The 21,064-nt window shown below is 37.7% G+C and overlaps 1 protein-coding gene across 6 annotated transcripts; it reads right to left on the bottom strand.

The window, feature by feature from the left end:
• Positions 1-27: 27 nt before the first annotated feature.
• LOC109059962 (UDP-glucuronosyltransferase-like) lies at positions 28-21,050 on the bottom strand. Of its 6 annotated transcripts, XM_042731046.1 has the most exons (6): positions 7,174-8,138; positions 2,637-2,664; positions 1,558-1,689; positions 1,243-1,330; positions 837-1,056; positions 28-440 (listed from the first exon to the last, which is right to left on the bottom strand). In XM_042731046.1, the coding sequence occupies exons 1-6, from the start codon at positions 8,004-8,006 to the stop codon at positions 161-163; spliced, it is 1,581 nt and encodes a 526-aa protein (XP_042586980.1). In that variant the 5' UTR covers positions 8,007-8,138; the 3' UTR covers positions 28-160. The 6 variants fall into 6 exon arrangements, with proteins under 6 accessions (XP_042586980.1, XP_042586983.1, XP_042586981.1 ...); XM_042731049.1 differs by lacking the exons at positions 2,637-2,664; positions 7,174-8,138 and adding an exon at positions 20,015-21,050; XM_042731047.1 differs by lacking the exons at positions 2,637-2,664; positions 7,174-8,138 and adding an exon at positions 16,218-17,147.
• Positions 21,051-21,064: the final 14 nt, after the last annotated feature.

The following is a 21,064-nucleotide window of genomic DNA, read 5'->3' as shown; positions in this document are numbered from 1 at the left end:
AAAAATGTAAATGTTTACCTGACACAGTACGTTTGTGAGACTTTATTCAACTCACTTATCCAGGCTATGGAGGTATTCAAGTTTTAAAAACACAGATTAAACAAGTCTCTAAACAATCAGCCCACAAAAACAGACATTGCAAAATAATGACTTAATTTATCTACTCCTTCTTCTTTTTCTGAGTTTTCTTGAAGCACTTCCTGAAACAGAACATGCAGCTTTTGACAGTCACAAAAATAACAGTCACTAGAATGAGAATAAGAAAGCCAATGACATCCAGAGAATGATACTGAATCCAGTTCAGCTCGTGTGCTGCAGGTCTGAGATGCACTGCCCCTTTGTGTCTCATAACAAACTCAGTCCAGAACACAGCCAGGTCCAGAGGCTCAATGGGACGGTCTCTGTGAATAGCTGAAAGCTCTGTCATCTTCTCCTTGTAGCTGTGGAGTCAAAGATGGAGGAAGTATGTTTATATTTTGTTGTATACAAAACTACTGCAGTCCTTACAATAATCTACACACTGAAAACATTTTGGTGTGTGGTATGGTTTGAAACACTTTTCACTCAGAAAATGCTAGTAAATTTCACAAATAATTACAAAAGCGAAATTAAATTGAATGTGAAATTTTGAAGTTGAAAGACTAAAAAAGGATTTTCTTGGAAAACACACTATAATAATCTTTTATACAACTTTGAAAAATCATTTTTACAGTGCAATACTATATATAAGGACTAATATTCCACTTTGAGTTCAATACTTAATGTGGCATGAATATAAACAATTGCATCAGTGCATAAACTGATTTCATGCACATGCTAAACGTGATTATGTTTACCTTTTGTCATTGATGACCTTTCTCAATGCAACCAGCAGTTTTTCTGAGGTCAGATCATAGATACTCAGGGTTTCTGCAACTCCTCGAGACACTAAGCGCTGAACGTTATCCCCTTGGTCGCCAAACAGAGGAAGCATCACCAGTGGCACCCCATGATAGATTCCTTCATAGATTCCATGTGATCCACCATGTGTAATGAAAGCCTTAACCTTAGGATGGCCTAAAGGAAAACACATTCAGTGTAATAGTGTGTTAGCAGTTGACATGATGAAGTCAGTTATAATATGGCATGATAATTCAGACATCATGTACTCGCTGATTTTGTCAGCAATGCCAAAAAAGCAAATATCTATGAATAAAATGTTTTACAGGTGGGTTAGAGGGTCAAAGGATAATATAAACATACCCAAGAGATCATTTTGTGGCAGCCACTTCATCAGTTTGACATTCTTTGGAGCGTTTTCAGGGACTGGTCCAGTGTGTCTCCACAGCACCTACAAATCAAAGAAAATCATGAAGGTTAATAATATGCAGCCATGTAATTCTTAACATATGACAGATAAGATGCATTATTTTGTATAACATTATTTTGTTTAACAAATATATGCCTGGCCTTACTTTGACCCAAAAATGTCCTTAAATGTGAGTTTACATTTAGGTTGCATTTAAGCGTTTAAAAGTAGTCTTTTACTGATTTATTTTTTAGTCTCTCCTCACTCACCCTCTGAGGTATCTGCCTGAATGCCTCAAAAAACACTCTGGCTTTGGCTTCGGGTAACTGTGACACCATGGAGCCCAGAGTGAAGACCACAAACCCATGCTCTCCAGAACCGTTCACAAACTCCTCCAGCTCCTGCACAGAGAACACATGTCAGCAATGAATGAACAGGTTTCATGTTCCAAGGACACAGTGGAGCAAGCTTTCACTGTAAACTTCCCCTTTCCTGCCTTCCTTCATTCTTCTTCTTTTCTTTTTTTTTTTTTTTTTTTGCTCACACAGATCCACAGATATCCACATGAACTTGCATGTTCAAACTTTGAAAAGCAGCATACTGCAACAATTAGCAATGTTTTTATTTGACCTAACACTCTGAGTTCAAGTGTTTTAGCTATTAACATACAAACAGATCTACCTCTTAGTAAAAGAAGAATTTACTCTGTTTGCTTACTCCACAGTGCACAACCATACAAAAAGTGTCTTCTTTCCCCTAGTGTTTCATACTGTAAACACAAAGGGGCACCTCATTTTCTCTTAAAGATTAAAGTGGTCAAAGTCGAAAGCATAAAAAAAAAAAAACCTTGCCTGTAATTAAATTCATGCTGGTTTAGAAAATTACGCACAACATCTAAACTCCTAAACTTATGTTTAATGGAATTATACACATCTTCAGAAGTACAGCTTATGACAGTAGTGGATAGTAATTAGATATTCAAACAAAGTTCATAAATGTGTAGGTTGGCACTCTTCAACAATGTCATTACAGATGTGTAACTGTAACTGTTTAATCAACATCATGTGATTCAACCAGTCAGTTTCAAGGTACATAGTACATCACATGTTCTAATATTACTGCTCATAAAATCATGGCATCAGCATGGATTAGGTCATGTTGACCTGGACCAACAGCTCTAACCAGCCAGGCTTTGTGCACGGATTCCATAGGTGGTAGAGTATAGTCCACTCTAGCTGTTAGAAAATGTATTGAATGATATCTTATTTAGCATCTAAATTACCTACTCCAAGCATGGCCTAAAAGCTTTAACTGCTCAAAGTTTTACACTGATGAATTTGCATCTTACCTTTGTCAGTGGACCCTTCTTAGCACAGTTGATGCCCCCTATTTGGACCATATTCGGCATTTGGGGTTTGGGATACTCAAAGGTAAAGTCGTACCTTAGAAGCCAAACTGCACCGTAACTTAATAGCTCTTTGTATGTAGTGTCCTTCTGCAGATATCTACTGGCCAGTTCATCAGTGCTAGCAAACAGTTTACGGCACAGGAAAGCATCAAAAATTGTCATAAGCGTGTTTTCTATTCTTTGAGGGAAAGTCATCTTATCTGTGTAACCAGTGAAGAAGCGTGGGACAAAAGACGGAGGTGAGGGACACTGGGTGGCTTCCACATCAAGCAGACAGGGAATCATACGCAGGAAGTAAACGGCGGGAATCGAGAAGGAATCTGCAATGATGGCTCCACAGGGCAGGAAAGGATCAGTGAGCAAAACATCAAATCCTGTTTCTCTAAGACTCTTCATCAGGGACTCGTCATACAGCAGCCATTCACAGGCTGTCACATGCATATTCAAGAACTGAATCAGGTTCCCTAAATTCTCAAAAATATCAGTCAATTTCGGAGGCTTCTCAAATGCATTCTTCTCTATGTTGTCCAAGTTGGCCTTCAGATCAGCATGGGTGTAGGGCACACAAAAAGATTTAGTGGTGTAATTACCAGACTTCCCAATCAGAACATTGGTTTCAGGGACCAGGACCACCATCTCATGACCCCTCAGAGAAAGCTCTTCCACCAGGATCTTCATGCTCAGCCAGTGGCTGCCATCCACTGGCAAGACAAGCACCTTCCCAGCCTGCACGGGCTCCGAGAAGAACAAGCATAGCAAAGCTAGAAGCCCCAGACTGGGAAGAATCAGTGCTTTCACCATTCTTCTAACACTCATACAGCAGACAACAAAAATACGATACATTTAAGAGGATTGGGGATGACTAAAAGAGGTGGGGCCTCAAAACTAGACAAAAGGGAAATGGGTGTTTATAGGTCACTGGAAGCATGTGTGTACAGCACAACAAATGAACTCTTTTACGTTCTGTCATGATATCATTGCAATGCAGTTTAAAGTTTAAGAAGTGGGTTAAATGTAGCTCTGGGTTAATGATTTCAAGAGCATACAAACATATAAGAAGTTATCTATAGATAGCTTTGTTCATACAAAAGAGGACCAAACTCATATATACCAAACTGTATAAAAATTATATATCAGTAACACTTTACAATAAGGTTCAATATGTTAGAAGTTGTTAATGCAAAGTATCAAACTAATAATTGTTTAAAAAAATTTCAAAAGGAAATGGTAATAAAAAATGTCAAATAATATCATGATTTATGGAAGTTGCGCAACATGAAACTGAACTAAACTAATTATCTTTAACTTTTTGACCTTGACACACAGTCATGAGAGTCTGCAGGAGTGTTCTCTGATCTCATTTCCTTTTTTTCCGTTTGTTTTTTCTACATGTAGCTTCATTGTAATAATAAAAGATTGTGCAAAACTACTTGTATAGAATTTGAAGAATTTACAATAAGAAAAAAATATATATTAAGAAAAATAAAACTTTGCCAATCATAAGAGGTGCTACTTGCTTTCAAAGCAATTCTGCAAGTCATTATGGATTGGCAGTAGTAGGATCACCTTACATAATGTGTAAACTCAATTATTCCCAGCTCCACCCTATACACATGGGAACACAAGGCAGTCACGCAAAAAAACATGAACTCTCATTTACAAGGGCTGTGGCAGTCAAAAGGTCTCTTCTTTGAATGAAAGTAAGTGCTGAGAGAAAGATTACAGAGCACATGTTTTACAGAAGGACCTGTTTGCTACTAAATCACTCTCACTTTGATTCATTAGCTACAAAGATAAGGAGCTGATAATACAATAGAGGAAAAACAATATGTTGACAACAAGTCTAAAGCAAAGAAATGTGTTTGAGAGTCTAAGCTGATCCGGCATACAGTTAAAATAACCTATATGTGTCTTCATACTTTCATGATGCAGGTGGAAACAGTCATATATTTACCAGTGGCTCCAACAAATTAATTGTAATTTTGAGTGTTGTCATGAATACCCAGAGATACCGAAGTTGCTATCATAAAGTACAGATTCACAATGCATCCATACCATACTTAACATTAATAATGTCAAGAGATTACTACAAACACTGTAAGCCCTTATGAATTCAGCTAATGGCCTAATTAGTTTGGTACTAAAACTGGTCCACTGCAAATAGGTTTTCTCTCACTGTCTGTATGAAAGATGAAAGAATGTGGCTTTTTATATACAGTATATATACTTGAGTGTCACCTACTGGTGCATCTATGCAATCTGCAGAAAGATTCATGGAAAATCCCCACCATTAATGCACAAACTGACAAATACAGACAAGCAGAAAATTAAAACCTGAAAAGAAGTAAAAGTTCTCAGTGCTTTTGGACTAAATTACTAAAAAATCTAAACACCACTCTTACTATTTCTGCTATATAAAGATATTGCACCAGAATAAGTAAGAGAAGAATAAGGTCCAGCATCTGCCATCTGTAGGCATCAGCAACAGCTTCTCTGCCCATACTTGCAGATCTTTAGGAGTCTTTTATGAGTTCTTCACAGATATACATAATTTATTTTTATTTTTTATTTTTTGATAACCGTGCTTATCAGAAAATACTGGAGACTGGGTTGGGTAATTTACATGTTGCTGGCTCTTTTCTATTTCAGGATAACAACAGAAATTAAACAAAAAATTTTAATCAAATTACATCCACACATACAGCACTTACTAGTATAATCCTATTAAGAACTGAACAATAATGACTCACTTGTGACAGTGGTTTGGGTTTCTGGCTAACTGTTGCTCCAATCATCACCATGTTAGGCATCAATGGACGAGGGAATTCCACAGCAAAGTCAAAACGCAAAAACCAGAGAGCTGCATGGCTCATGATCTCCACCATCGATGCTTTTCTCTGAAGTACATGTGAGGCGATCTCATCTGCACGAGCAAACATTCGCTCACAAGCCATGGGCTGGAGCAGAGTCCTTACCAGGTTCACACTTCTTTGCCAAAGATTCATGCGGTCAGTAAAATGAGTAAAAGCTTGTGGAACATAAGAAGCTGGAGCTGGACATTGACTGGAAAGAGTATCGACACCACAAGGATGGTTTATTAGCATATAAACAGCTGGAATGGAAAGATATTCACCAGCTATAGCTCCAACAGGCTCAAATGGATCTGTGAGAACCGCATCAAAGTTGTACTCTTGCAGTTTCTTCATCAAGTCCTTGTTGAAGAGCAAACCCTCTGCATTCCTCAATATAAACATCTGCAGAACATCCAGTGAGATGATGAACGCCTGAAACTTGGCTAGGTCTGTAGAGATATCAATGCTCAGAATGGTGTTGAATTCATCTGCTATGCTCGCTTTTAATTCAGCCTTGGTGTAGTTCACTGGATATGTCAGAGTGGTGGTATGCTCTGAAGGACCCATACTCAGACTTGCCTCTGGGATGACAACCACCACCTGGTTTCCTCTCCTCCCCAGCTCCTCCACGATAGGCTTCATCCCCAACCAGTGACTTCCATCTGATGGTATAACCAACAGTTTCCCAGCTTCAGCTGAACTAGAAAGTAAGAGACCTAAGAGCAACCACAAGCTAGCCATTTTATCAGTGGTGTGAAGGACAGTGGCAGCTGAAGGAGATCAGTGAAGAAAAACACTCATGCAGTGTAACCACACAGGTTAAAGTACCACCTTAAAATCAGTCAGGACAAGGTTCAAAGGGGTGGTGAAGGTGATATTTACAGATAGTCCTATGGCACTGACGCAATTTATGCATCTCAATCACTAATTAATTTTTGTGTATTATTTATGTTTATGCACAAAGGAGAACTTCCCATGGAAAGTTTCTACCCAATTCACAACACGTGTGAACTTATGATTTTGTTCTTATGCTTGTTCCAGTGAATTTGGAGTATTCAAAATTATACTGTATATTGGCTCTCCTGGCAATGAACATTGTGTGATGTAAAATGCCAGGGACAGTAAACATTAAAAATGCTCTTACAAAGTTCATGCTTTAGTATTACTGCACATAAACTCCTGGCATCAAAAGGATCAGGGAAAGTTGACTTAGACCTAAAACTCTATCCTGTCAGAATTACATAGCAAGTATAGTCCAATCTAGTTTTCAGGAAATGCAGGGAATAATATTTTGCTTGGGGTCTAAATAGCCTTCTGCATACATGATCTAAAACCCTGAAAAACCTGCACTGATGAATTTGCACAGAATATAAACAATCTTTCTGATCCGACTCCATGAAAATGCAATAATGCTGATGTAGGAATTCAATGGTTTATTATTAAAAGCTTTATTATTATTATTATTTGCATTAACAGTAAAGTCTTATCAGTAAGTGCATTACACATTTGCAAAATGTACGTGCCAATGTGAAAGATTTGCAGTTTGGGCACCAGACAACATAGGACAACTGAGAATGACTGTTCATTTATATCTCACCTTTGTTAGTGAATACTTCTTAGCACAGTTGATGCCCCCTATTTGGACCATGTTCGGCATCTGGGGTTTGGGATACTCGAAGGCAAAGTCATACCTTAGAAGCCAGACTGCACCGTGACTTAATAGCTCTTTGTATGTAGTGTCCTTCTGCAGATATCTACGGGCCAGATCATCAAAGCTGGCAAAAAGTTTGTGGCATAAGTACTTTTCGAAAACTGTCATAAGTGTGTTTCTTACTCTCTGAGGAAAAGTCATCTTATCTGAGAAACCAGTGAAGAAGCGTGGGACAAAGGATGGAGGTGAGGGACACTGGGCAGCTGCCTCATCAAGCCGACAGGGAATCACACGCAGGAAGTAAACGGCGGGAATCGAGAAGGAATCGGCAATGATGGCTCCACAGGGCAGGAAAGGATCAGTGAGCAAAAGATCAAATCCTGTTTCTCTAAGACTCTTCATCAGGGACTCGTCATACAGCAGCCCTTCACAGGCTTTCACCTGCATATCCGTGAACCGCATCAGGGTCCCCAGATTTACAATGATATCAGTCAACTGCGGAGGCTTCTCAAGTCCATTTTTCCTTATGTGGTCCAAGTTAGCATTTAGTTCAGCAAGGGTGTATGGCACACGAAAAGACTTAGTGGTGTAATTACCAGACTTCCCAATCAGAACACTGGCTTCAGGGACCAGGACCACCATCTCATGACCCCTCAGAGAAAGCTCTTCCACCAGGATCTTCATACTCAACCAGTGGCTGCCATCCACTGGCAAGACAAGCACCTTCCCAGCCTGCACGGGCTCCGAGGAGAACAAGCATAGCAAAGCTAGAAGCCCCAGAGCGGGAACAGTCAGTGCTCTTACCATTCTTCTAACACTCACAGCAGACAACAGAAATGCGATACATTTAAGAGGGCTGGGGATGTTTTCAAAAGAGGAGGAACCTCAAAACTAGACAAAAGGGGAGTGAGTTTTGATAGGTCACTGGCAGCATGTGTGTACAGCACAACGAATGAACTCAGATTTTATGCTCTGTCATGATGTCACTGCATTGCAGATTAAAGTTTCACAAGTGAGTTAAATGCAACTCTGGGTTAATGATTTCAGGAATGTGCTAGCAGTGTTGGGGAAAGGTACTTTTAAGAGTAATACATTACAATATCGCGTTACTCCCTAAAAAAAAGTAACATTACGTTACTTAGTTACTTTTTATGGAAAGTAATGCGTTGTGTTACTTTTTCGTTACTTTTTAAATATGAGCAGGGCTTGATTGTTTTTAATATAAGAAGTTCTAAATAGCAAATGTAAAGCCCTTTCACACCAAAAAAGTGTAATAAATAAACCTCAGGATTAAGGAAAAGTAAATTCACGTCTGTATAGTAGAACACAGTAGAAGAAGGTTCAACACTCTTCAGCAATAAAAAACAAACAAATAATGAAGCACAATTGTTAGTTTATCTAAAGTCATTTGTGCTTATTAGTATGGTTGAACTGGATCATCAAAGGTCAGCTTCAAAGACATTGGATAATAAAATGGGATTACATACATTTGTGTTATTAAACATTTAATTATTGCAGGTTAGCATCATATTCTGAGTTTGCATTTCAGTGTTTTAGCTAATTCATTTTGATGGTTTCTAAATCTGTTTTTTTTTTTTTGCGAGTGGGATGAATTAATGCACATTCACATTTAGTTAATCATTTTCACACAGAGTAAACAATGGCTCTATACATCCGATTTCTCACAATATGGGGACAGAACACTTGTCAGTCAATAAATGGGAAAACAAAGTAACTGCCGTTACTTTTTTAAACAAGTAACTCAGATATTCTCTTGTAAATTAAAAAGTAATGCGTTACTTTACTAGTAACTTTAAAAGTAATCTGATTATGTAACTCGCATTACTTGTAATGCGTTACCCCCAACACTGCGAACTAACAACTTTTCAAAGGACTTATTAGAGATAGCTTTGTTCGTGCAAGGGTAAATAGGACCAAATGTCTGTAACAGGTTAATCATGCTTTTGGGGAGTTGCACCACATGAACCAAACTAACTTTGTCTTATCATAAAAAGTTCAGCTTATCTGATATTTCAAGAGACTTTTGACCTTTATACCTTTATACACAGTCGTGAGGGTCTGCAGGGCTCATCTTTAGGATATAATTTTCTGTTAATTTTTTTTCCTGCTATTTGAATTCACCATAAAAACGTATTTTTGATGAAATATTGCCGTATATTTACTATAAACAATTTATCTCTAATGACGTGTTTACTGGCATGAGGGTGGAACAACCTGTCTCTCACATAAGATTACAGCAAAAGCAAACGACAATGACCAACTGATCCAATCAAATGAACAAAAATAAGTAAATTATGTAATGTTAACAAACTAAACCAAGTATTACCTATACTTTCCAATGATTGTTTTCCTCACAAATGTTTATAAAATCATACATCATTAATTTTCTTTTGTTTTCGTAAGTACAGAGTTTGTTAGAGGTTACAGTTAATGCTTTTATCTTTATCTTTTTACATAAATAGTGGCATGCTACTCTCAAAACAATTTTGAAAATCACTATGGATTGGCCGTGGTAGGATTACCTCACATCTCGTGCAAATTCAGTGATTATTCCCAGCTTCTCCCTATACACATATGAAAACAAGACATAGGGGAGGTCTGTGATTTGAGGGGCTAAGCGGCCAAAAGCACACTACTCAGAATAAAAGAAAGTGCTGAAAGATGTTTTTACACATGATGACCTGTTTTCTAGTCGATCATTATTTTATAATTAAAATACCTACAATCTGAAAAAGCACTTTCATGATGTAGGTGGATATTTATAAACAGCTTTAGAACATTCTTCTAAAATGTACTTAAAAAAGTACCTTTAAAGCTCGTTATGAATACTCAGAGATCCTAGCTAGCAGTACAGAATGCATACACACCCTGCCTAACATCAAATAAAATGTCTCTTTTTAACTCTGGTTATCTGTCATACAAATATAATGTAATGTCATCATATATTTCTAATGATTATTACTGTAAGACCTTATAAATTTAGAGGTTCTAGTTAGTTTTACTAAAATCTCCCATTTAGGTTGTTGTCTTTGCCTATAAAAACATTAAAGAAAATAGTTATTTTTATATACTTTAGAACTCAGACAAGAGAGTTGTTGTAGTATCTAAAGGTCCCTGGTTCGATCCCGGGTTTCGGCAGCAGTCCTTTTCGGACAACATTCTGATGCTCACTGGTCAGTTGCTTTTCTCAGTCCCTCCTGAGTCATTTCTACACTGCAGAAGGGCAGACACCCCTGCTTTAGGGCAAATCGTGACCTAGTGGTTAGAGAGTTAGACTCCTAACCCTAAGGTTGTGGGTTTGAGTCTCGGGCCGGCAATACCACATCTGAGGTGCCCTTGAGCAAGGCACCAAACCCCCAACTGCTCCCCGGGTGCTGCAGCATAAATGGTTGCCCACTGCTCTGGGTGTGTGTTCACGGTGTGTGTGTGTTCACTGCTGTGTGTTTGCACTTTGGATGGGTTAAACGCAGAGCACAAATTCTGAGAATGGGTCACCATACTTGGCTGTGTCACGTCACACTTAAGTCACACACTAAATGTCAACACGGCTCATATTCGGCTGTGGTAAAGAGGCCATAGCTAATAAATCCCATGATATTCAGACTAACAGCACGAATGCAAGTTTTAATTATTGTAATTGAAGTAATGTTATTCATAGTGAGCAATGTAAATTTTAATCACAATATTACCAGTAACAGTTCAGAGCAACATGCAGCTTTCTTATTTAAAGATATTGACAGAGATTGAGAATTAAGAAATATATATATACATACAGCTACAGCACCTGTTAAGCCTCTTAAGAACCCATACATAGACTCGCCTCTTGGATCACAACCACCACTTGGTTTCCTCTCCTCCCTAGCTCCTCTACAATAGGTTTCATCCCTAACCAGTGACTGCCATCTGATGGTATACAGTTTCCCAGCTTGAGCTAAATCAAAGACATACAGACTTGGGAGCACCCACACACCAGCCAATCTATCAGTGGTATAAAGTACAGCAGCAGAAGATTAAGCAAGCGGAACACAATTCTATTGTCCATTTTAAAGTACCGTCTTAAAATGAGTCAGGAGTCAGCACTGGTTTCAAAGGGGTGGCGAAGTCTGCAGCTAGTAGGATATGCTCAGCTAAATATGGCACTGAAGCAATCAATGGGTCTCATTGATGATGATGATAGCTTTATTTCAGACTCAAAAAGTTCACTAAAAACAACAAACCACAAGAAAATCCTTTACATCTAATGTCCATATAAGCACTTCACTAATAGTTATTTGATTATTTGTATTTATACTTACAAAAGGACTTCCCGTGAAATTTCTGCCCAATTTACAACAAGCGACTGCATGCCAGAAGTAATTAATTCATAGAAAACATGCCCAAACATCTTCATATAAGGGGTTTCTGACCTTTGGTCACTCTCGACAAACATGATTCTGGGCCCTATTTTAACGATCTAAGCGCGTGGTCTAAAGCGCACAGCGCAGGTGCACTCAGGGTGTGTCCAAACCCACTTTTGCTAGTTCAACAACGGGAAAACTATCGGCGCCTGGCTTATTGTCTAAAAAGGTTGTCCTTATTCTCTTAATGAAAAAGTTTTTTGGGGCGAAATGTGCAATAAACCAATCAGAGTCTCATCTCCCATCCCCTTTAAAGCCAGCTGCGCTCGCACCATGGCGGGTTCGCTATTTACATGGCAGAATGTAATTTTTCATTTTTAAAAATGTTTGTGTGTTGCTGCGCATTCCTGTGTGTGTAATAAGCAAAGTGTAGGCACGTTGTGCACCCGCCTATAGGCGCATATTACTAACGCACTCTTTAAATAACAAAGTAAAAATACTGCGCCAGACTTTATACCAGGCTTGAGTTGGTCTATGGCAGTCTATTTTCATTTCCTCAAAATAGCAACGCGACTGAACACACCTCTTTTTTAGACCAGCATGCCCATTGGCGCACAAATGGATGCAAATGAATTTACTATTTAAACAATGCAGTGCAGGACGGGAACATGAGAACTTCATCAGGCTGAAACTAGAAAAAACACTTGCGCCGCGACTTGCACCACATTGCGCCGGGTGTATGATAGGGCCCTCTGTCAAAATACGTATACTCTCAATTAGAGCACTCACAGCCAAGCTGTGCCTTTCTTAAAACAAGAAGCATCTTTTCTGCTGTTGTAGGTGCGTGTAGTTTTTATGTTTTATTAAAAATAATTGTTATTTATTATTATTAAATTATAATAATATATAATAGTATAGCTAGTATTAACCAGCTATACATATGTAATATACGTATTTGGATGCAGAGAAATCTTGGCGCTTGAGCTATTATGCACCTTTTCTTACTTTATTCCATATATAAGGAATTTTTATATATAGCTATTTAATCTTAATTTAAATATATTCTATCTCAACACATTAATAGGACCACAGAGAGTGTGTGATTTTTGTATGCATGAAGTTCATATTAAAACTTATACTACATTTAAATCAGTAAGAGTAAAACAAATCCATTTGTCTCATATATTGTCACCAATATAAACGCAAATTTACAGGATATTAAATATGATGCTCAGTTGTTTGCTTTATCTACTGTAGCTTTTTTTATCTAGCTAGAGAGTAAATAATAAATGTAAGATTTTAATTCATTTTTAATTTAGAACAAATGCAAGAACTGTGATTATATTGCACTAACACACACACACACACACACACACACACACACATATATATATATATATATATATATATATATATCTTCTTCAACACTGGGCTGTAAGGCTATAAAAAATGGTGTGTAATTAAAATGTCCCACTCCAGCTCGATCTTCTAATCAGCTATCATGATAACGTGCTCAAGTTAGGAAATAGTTAACTGACAGCATATTACGAGGAGGCGTCAACCTTCAACAAATCTGTACTTTGCCTCAGTGTCCAGAAATAGACTTTTTAATGTTATGGTAGGTAGAGATGTTTCAAGAGAATGTGTATTTCTAAAATTATTTTGCTCAGTGTGAAAAGACCCAAACAGTTTCTACCTCAGCTCATTAGATGCAATTAATTCAAACAAAACACTCTAAATGGTATGGGTTTTGGTGCTGGTTTCAGGTTTGCTGGCTATTTTTACAGTCCATGACAATGACACACAAGGACTGAAAAAGAGAGCTACGGCACTGGTATTATGCATGCAAATTATAGCTTACTTGTGACAATGGTTTTGACTTCTTGGTTGCCATTCCTCCAATCATCACCATGTTAGGCATCAATGGTCGTGGAAATTCAAAGGCAAAGTCAAAGCGCATAAACCAGAGCGCTGCACGGCTCATGATTTCCATAATTGATGTTTTTTTCTGAAGTACACGTGAGGCGATCTCATCTGCTTCAGTATGCATGTATTTACAAGCCATGGGCTGCAGCAGAGTCCTTACCAGGTTCACACACCTCTGCCACAAATTCATCTTATCTGTAAAGTGGGTATTACGCTGTGGAACATAAGAGGGTGGACTTGGGCATTGGCTGGCAAGAGCGTCAACACCACAAGGAAGGTTTATTTGCATATAAATAGCTGGAATGGAGAGATATTCACTAACAATAACCCCAACAGGCTCAAACGGGTCGGTGAGAATCGCATCAAAGTTGTAGTCTCGAAGCTTCTTCATCAAGTCCTCTTTAAAGAACAGACCCTCAGCGTTCCTTATTATGAACCTTTGAAGAAGATGCATTTGGTAGAAGAAAAGCAGGAACTTGGTTAGGTCAGAAGAGAGGTCGGTACTCAGAATTTCAGTTAAATTGCCGTCTAATAGTGCATGTAGTTCAGCCTTGGTGTAGTTCACTGGATATGTCAGAGTGGTGGTAACCTCTTAACCACCCATACCCAAACCCTCCACTATAATCACAACCACCACCTGGTTTCCTCTCCTCCCCAACTCCTCCACAACATGCTTCATCCCTAACCAGTGACTGCCATCTGATGGTATAAGCAACAGTTTCCCAGCTTGAGCTGAACCCAAGAAGAAGAGACTCAGAAGCAACCACAGGCCAGTCATTTTATCACTGGCATATATACATATACATATATATATATATATAAAATCTCTCACTTTTGCCTTTACAAGCTGGAGCAGTGGTCGGCAAAATCAATCTGGTAATGTGCAACTTAAAGTACTCCACAATGAGTCTGGTTTATGTTCAGTGGAGGTGGAGACCACTGGAGGTGGGTGGGACTTTATCTATCTAAAGAGGTGAGGCAACCAATTGGGGTGATAGAAAAAAAAAAAAAAAAAAAAGTTGTCATGCAAAAAATTATAGGAATAAATGGATATGGTTTTTAACATTATAGATGAAAGTAGGGAATAAAAGAAAAAGCATATTACTATGTAACCTTTGCACAGATAAATATAACTCCTTTTTTTAAATTATTATTTTTCTTGTCAAATGCAAAACTCATAACAAGCACTGGATTTGTCTACAGAGTAATGAAAGTTTTTAAAAATGTCTTAGTACTCACATTAAAATGTACAACTTTATCTCACATTATACCAGAAATTTAAATAAAACACTGTTAATATTTATCAATAATCTATCACCTATTAAACAACCCCTGTCCAAAAAAAAAAAAAAAATGCTTTATTACATTTGAAGTGCTTGAAGATAAAAATCAAACACAACCTGCCCTTAGCTGCTGGCTTATTACCTCTGTGCTACAGAGATAAAAGCAGTTAATCCTGCAAAATGTGATGATGACAGGATGACTGGCAAAATTGTACAACAAAAAGTTAAAAACCATGTATGGTTCACAGTTTCCAGCACGTAGACTAGCCTCTATAGGAATTGCAAGGTAACTGCATCAGTTTTAGAGTATGTACACAGCTAATGGAATTACTGTAAACTACAATGTCAGGGTACAGTGCCTGGGAGCTGACATGTTTTAGTTCACTTAGTTTTGTCGTGGCCATGACTCGTGAGGAACGTGATATGTCGTGGCCACAACATATAATTTGAGGGAACGTCATATTAACTCGTGGGAACGTGATATTATGTTGTGGCCACGAGATCATTTTGTCGAGGTAACTACATCCTTATGTCGTGGCCTCGAGATGTTATGTTGAGGAAACAACATATATTTCTCGTGGCCACAAGTTTAATGTGTAAACAAACCTGCGTGACCATAGCAACCTGGGATTATCAAAAATTGATAAAACATTTTTATTAACATTTTTATTAACATTAAACATTTAATTTAATATTTGTATAGGCCTAGAAATGATTCCCTCAACATAGCATCTAGAGGCCACGACATAAGGATGTCACCTCGACAAAATGATTTTGTGGCTATGACATTTATATCACGTTCCCACAAATTAATATTTTCCGGCCATAACATATTATCATGTTCCCACAAGTTATGATGTCGTGGCCACAACAAAACTAAGTGAATCGACCATGTCACCTCCCGGGCACCATAGTAAACAGTTAGCTAAGACATTAATTAAACATTTGGCAAAACAAATAATAAAATGGATGGTATGACTAAAAAGGTTGGTTACAGTGACATCTACAGTGAGAAAAGAGAAACGTGTTTCAGGTGATACATGTTTTATTGAGCTGAAAAGGGGGCAGACTGCACTTCCCCGTACACAGAAACTGGAGAACTGGTTTGCAGAGTTTTGTAAAGTGATAAAATTCCAGAAACAGTCAAACATGTCTTAGAACTATTGCTACTGTTTTCTGTTCAAAGACAGAAACACACACACACACACACACACACACACACACACACACACACACAAAAACTAAATATTTATCATGAAAAGACCTATTGAGAATTTTTTTTCTATAGAGGTTTGTGTATGTTTATTTATATTATTAAAAGGGTCTTTTTAAAGTGTCTTTAATTTTAACCTGTGATATTGGCAAGTTCTCTTCACATTTGAGAATTATTATAGGCAACAACACATGCAAAATCAGCAGTAGTGCAAAATAACAGCTATCAGAAGACTTACTTGTGGCAAAGGCTCTGCTTTCTTGCTGTCCATTCCTCCGACTATGATCATGTTAGGCATCAACGGACGAGGGAATTCTAAGACAAAGTCAGAATGCACAAACCAGAGAGCTGCATGGCTCATGATTTCCACCACTGATGTTTTTCTCTGAAGTACATTTGAGGCGATCTCATCTGCAAGAGCAAACATTCGCTCACAAGCCATGGGCTGGAGCAGAGTCCTCACCAGGTTCACACTTCTTTGCCAGAGATTCATGCGGTCAGTAAAATGAGTTAAACCTTGTGGAACATAAGAGGCTGGAGCTGGGCATTGACTGGCAAGAGCGTCAGCACCACAAGGATGGCTTGTTTGTATATAAATGGCTGGGATTGAGAGATATTCACCAACAATAGGTCCAGTGGGCTCAAATGGATCTGAGAGAATCGCATCAAAGTTGTACTCTTGCAGTTTCTTCATTAAGTCCTTGTTGGAGAGCAAACCCTCAACATTTCGGGTTATAAGAACATTCAGCAGATCCATAGTTTTGAAGAAATTCTGAAACCTGGCCAGATCTGTAGATACATATACACTTGTGAGAGTAGTAACACCTGCATTCACTTGCTCCTGTAGCTGGGCCTTTGTGTAGGGTACTGGATATGTCAGAGTGGTGGTATGCTGTGATGGACCCATGCTCAAACTCACTTCTGGGATGACAACCACCACCTGGTTTCCTCTTCGGCCGAGCTCCTCCACCAAAGGCTTCATGCCTGTCCAGTGGCTGCCATCTGAAGGAACTACTAATAGCTTCCCAGCCTCTGCTGATCCCAGGCAAAAAAGACATAAGAACAATACAGAAGCAGCCATTCTATCATTCATAATCAGCAATAATGACAAGCATGTAGGCTTGTAGTACTTCTTGTCTTGAAAGTCTGCACCCACCGGCAGAGGCTTTTATCCTAAAAGGGGAGTTTCAACACCCAGTCAAAGGTTGGGCCTGAAAATATCACAATCTTCATTCTTCAGCGGCAAAGCATGCCCTTAGTAGCAGAGTGAGAAAAGTATCCAGATCTCATAAATGAATAAAGCTGAGTGATATTAAGCAAAGATGCAGCTGTCTGCATTGATGTAGACTTTCTAAATTCAAGAAGATTATAAAGGCTAACTTTTTTTTTTTTTTTAGATAACATGGTCTGGTTAATCATTCCCAGCAAGACCAGAACATGCTGGTTCTCTTCACATTTGCAGTTGATGACAGGCAGCAGCAGCAGCAAAATCAGCAGAAGTGGCTTTTGACAGATATTAGAATAAATTTGTTGTGACAAAGATGTTTGTGACTAATGCAATGAAATGTAAACATTTTAAAGTGAGCCTTTTTGGTGGAACTATGTATTTTTATTTATATTATTATTTTTTTTTTACATTTTTAATGTAGATTTGATAGAAATTGTATGTTGAGAGACTGTACACTGAGTTTGGTCTTTGCATAGTGATATGCTTGTTATACTATTTTTAAAACTTTATCACACCAATTTATTCATTTTCTCAACTAATTTTCATCCTCACAGTCTGCATAATAATTAATTTTTTTTTATTTTATTTTATATTTAACAGAAAATACACAGAAAGGGAAGACTTTGAGCTGATGTGAGTACTCTAGTAATCTCTAACAAACGAAGAACATCAACCAAGCACATTTTTGCAAAGTACATCTACCAGTTAGGTAACTTATTATCTCTTATAAAATGCACATGGCCATGTTTGCACTGCAGTGGGGACCCATACTATGTGAGATGTTTTGGAATATGGTTATCTGACAAAAAGGCATGTTCTCTTCATGCTCTGATTAGCACAGGTATGATACTAGAAATAAGATGCTGAAAGGAAAACCTAATCCTATACTGGTTGTTTATTAAATGTATGTGATGAAAGCATCCAATAAGTGAAGAAATGTAAAGGTAGTTGACATCTGGTGTTTTTACAGGACATAGTCAAGACACTGAGAAATAGTGACTAAACAGGTTTCTTTAAAAACTTCCAAAGTTAGATGAGAAAATGTCCACTGTCTGCTTGGTTGCCAAACACAATTCAATGTAGAAACATTTAATACTTAAACTACAAGTTAATTTTTGGCTAGATACAATGTACAATGTTTATTAATTTATTTACTATTGAAAGAACACTTGATATTGAAATGAACAGGCTACAATATTATATCACTCTAAATCGTTTAATTTTTTTAGACATATGGTGGCACTATTTGACACAATTATTGTTAGACCATGTTGCACTTCCCACAGTTTAACTGAATGCAAGTCTAGTAACCCGGACACAGAAGCAATGCTTTTCCAATGCTTTAGCTGAACTAAAGAGGAACAGATTCAGGAGCAACCACAAACCAACCATTCTATCAGTGGTGTGAAGGACAGTGGCAGTTGAAGGGGATTGTTACGATTAATGCATAAATAAAATTAAAAAAAAAAAAGAGTTGGGCATATACTGTAGTATTGGACAACTCTGACATTTTCACAGCTACATATCTCTTATGAATGCTTCCTGTTCTTATTAAAAGTTTGCTCTTTGAGCATGAATTGTAAACAGATTGTAATGTATGAAATTTAATAATGTACATCACTTTATATTATTAAACTTAATCCAACTTAAAACCTATCTTCAAATACTGTGTTTTTCCCCCAAAAGGATATATGTTACTATATAGATGGAAGCCATTTTTACCAATTAATAATATAATAAATCATGATGAGGTTTGCCATGTCCAGAGCTGGGGAGTAACTGATTACATGTAATCTGGATTAATTAATTAGATTCCAAAAATCAAGTACTCATAATTAGAGCACATTACATTGTATAATGCTCATAATCAGATTACAGTTACTTTTTTATGGATTACAAGATTAGTACGTATTATTCACACAATGGCAGTAAACCATTAATAATTTATGATTCTCCCTGATTCTACTTTTTCTCTTTTAATTTTTCCTTTCAAAAAATCCTACTGTATGTCATACCATTTAGCTTTGAGAATCTTTACAATATTGAATGGCCATGCAAATATCATGTACATAATTTTGCAATCTACGCTTCTGAATTTAGGGGGAAAACAACACATTTGCATGTTTACAGTTCACAGTTGTCACTTAATGGTCACATTGACATGCATGTAAACAAATTAAATATATTTTAGTATATTTTCTTTTTCTTTGCTTTTTTATATCTGTATATGGTATGTTAAATGGTAAGGAAAAAATATGGTAGCAACATTTTAGGTTTTACAGAATAATTCGAAGTTATATTTAAGCACAGAATTTCATTAACTGATATCATGTTAACATACCAACATGCTGAAATCTGTTAAGTAATTTTGTACACTGATAACCACCAAAAGCAGGTGGTGATGGGAAAGTCACATGACGAACCAAAGCACATCACAAGCAGCTTTTCCACAAGCTAAGAAGGAAAATTGTAACATATATAGAAGGTGCATAATGTCACTGACACAAAGTTTTTCGCTGTAAATTATACATTCTTTTTCATTTCAAAAACTGTATATTACCATAAAATTGCATGTAATGTCTAATACAGTTTTTTTTTTTTTTACCATATATAGTAGGGGAACTTACCGTTAACCAATTGACCAATTAAGGCTAATTAACTGTAGCAATTTTACAGTCTTTTACCATTAAAATCAGTCATATTTTACAGTGTAGTTATAAAATTATAGTTTAAATTGATTAAATATTTGGCAAGAAAAGTGTAAATATGCACTATATGACTGCATTATAACTATTAGAAAGACTTACTTGTGACAAAGGTTCTGCTTTCTTGCTGTCCATTCCTCCAATTGTGACCATGTTAGGCATCAATGGACGAGGTAATTCAAAGGCAAAGTCAAAATGCATAAACCAGAGACCAGCACGGCTCATGATCTCCACCATTGATGTTTTTCTCTGAAGTACATGTGAGGCGATCTCATCTGCACGAGCAAACATTCGCTCACAAGCCATGGGCTGGAGCAGAGTCCTCACCAGGTTCACACTTCTTTGCCAGAGATTCATGCGGTCAGTAAAATGAGTTAAAGGCTGTGGAACATAAGAAGCTGGAGCTGGGCATTGACTGGCAAGAGCGTCAACACCACAGGGATGGCTTGTTTGCATATAAATGGCTGGAATTGAGAGATATTCAGCAGCAATAACTCCGGCAGTCTCAAATGGATCTGTGAGAATTGCGTCAAAGTTGTACTCTTGAAGTTTCTTCATCCAGTCCTTGTTGGAGAGCAGACCCTCTGCGTTCCGGGATACAATAACTTTAAGCATATCCATAGTGTTGATGAAACTCTGAAACCTGGCCAGATCTGTGGATACATCTAAACTCAACAACTTCTCTAAGCCTGCTTTCATACTGTCCTGTAGCTGGGCCTTTGTGTAGGGTACCGGATATGTCAGAGTGGTGGTATGTTTTGCTGGAGCCATGTTCAGACCTTCCTCTGGGATGACGACCACCACCTGGTTTCCTCTTCTGCCGAGCTCCTCCACTAAAGGCTTCATGCCTGTCCAGTGGCTGCCAAATGCTGGAATCACCAATAACTTCCCAGCCTCGGCTGATCCCAAGCAGAAAAGATACAAGAGCAATACAGAAGTAGCCATTTTAACAATCATATCATTCACAATCAGCAATAATTCCAAGCCTATGAGCTGGTAGTGTTGGTGAGAGATGGCTGAAATTCTGCAAAGCACTTATGAATTTGCACAGGTTTATATACTTTGAAGGGATGTTGTTACAGCTGACAAAGAAGGCAGGGCCAAAAATGTGTAATCCGCCTTCCACTCAACCGTGGAAAACCAAACCCTCAG

Source organism: Cyprinus carpio, chromosome B9, assembly GCF_018340385.1.
Source record: "Cyprinus carpio isolate SPL01 chromosome B9, ASM1834038v1, whole genome shotgun sequence".
NCBI classification, from domain to species: domain Eukaryota; kingdom Metazoa; phylum Chordata; class Actinopteri; order Cypriniformes; family Cyprinidae; genus Cyprinus; species Cyprinus carpio.
Note: the sequence above shows the minus strand (reverse complement) of the source record. Positions and strands in the feature narration are given on the sequence as shown.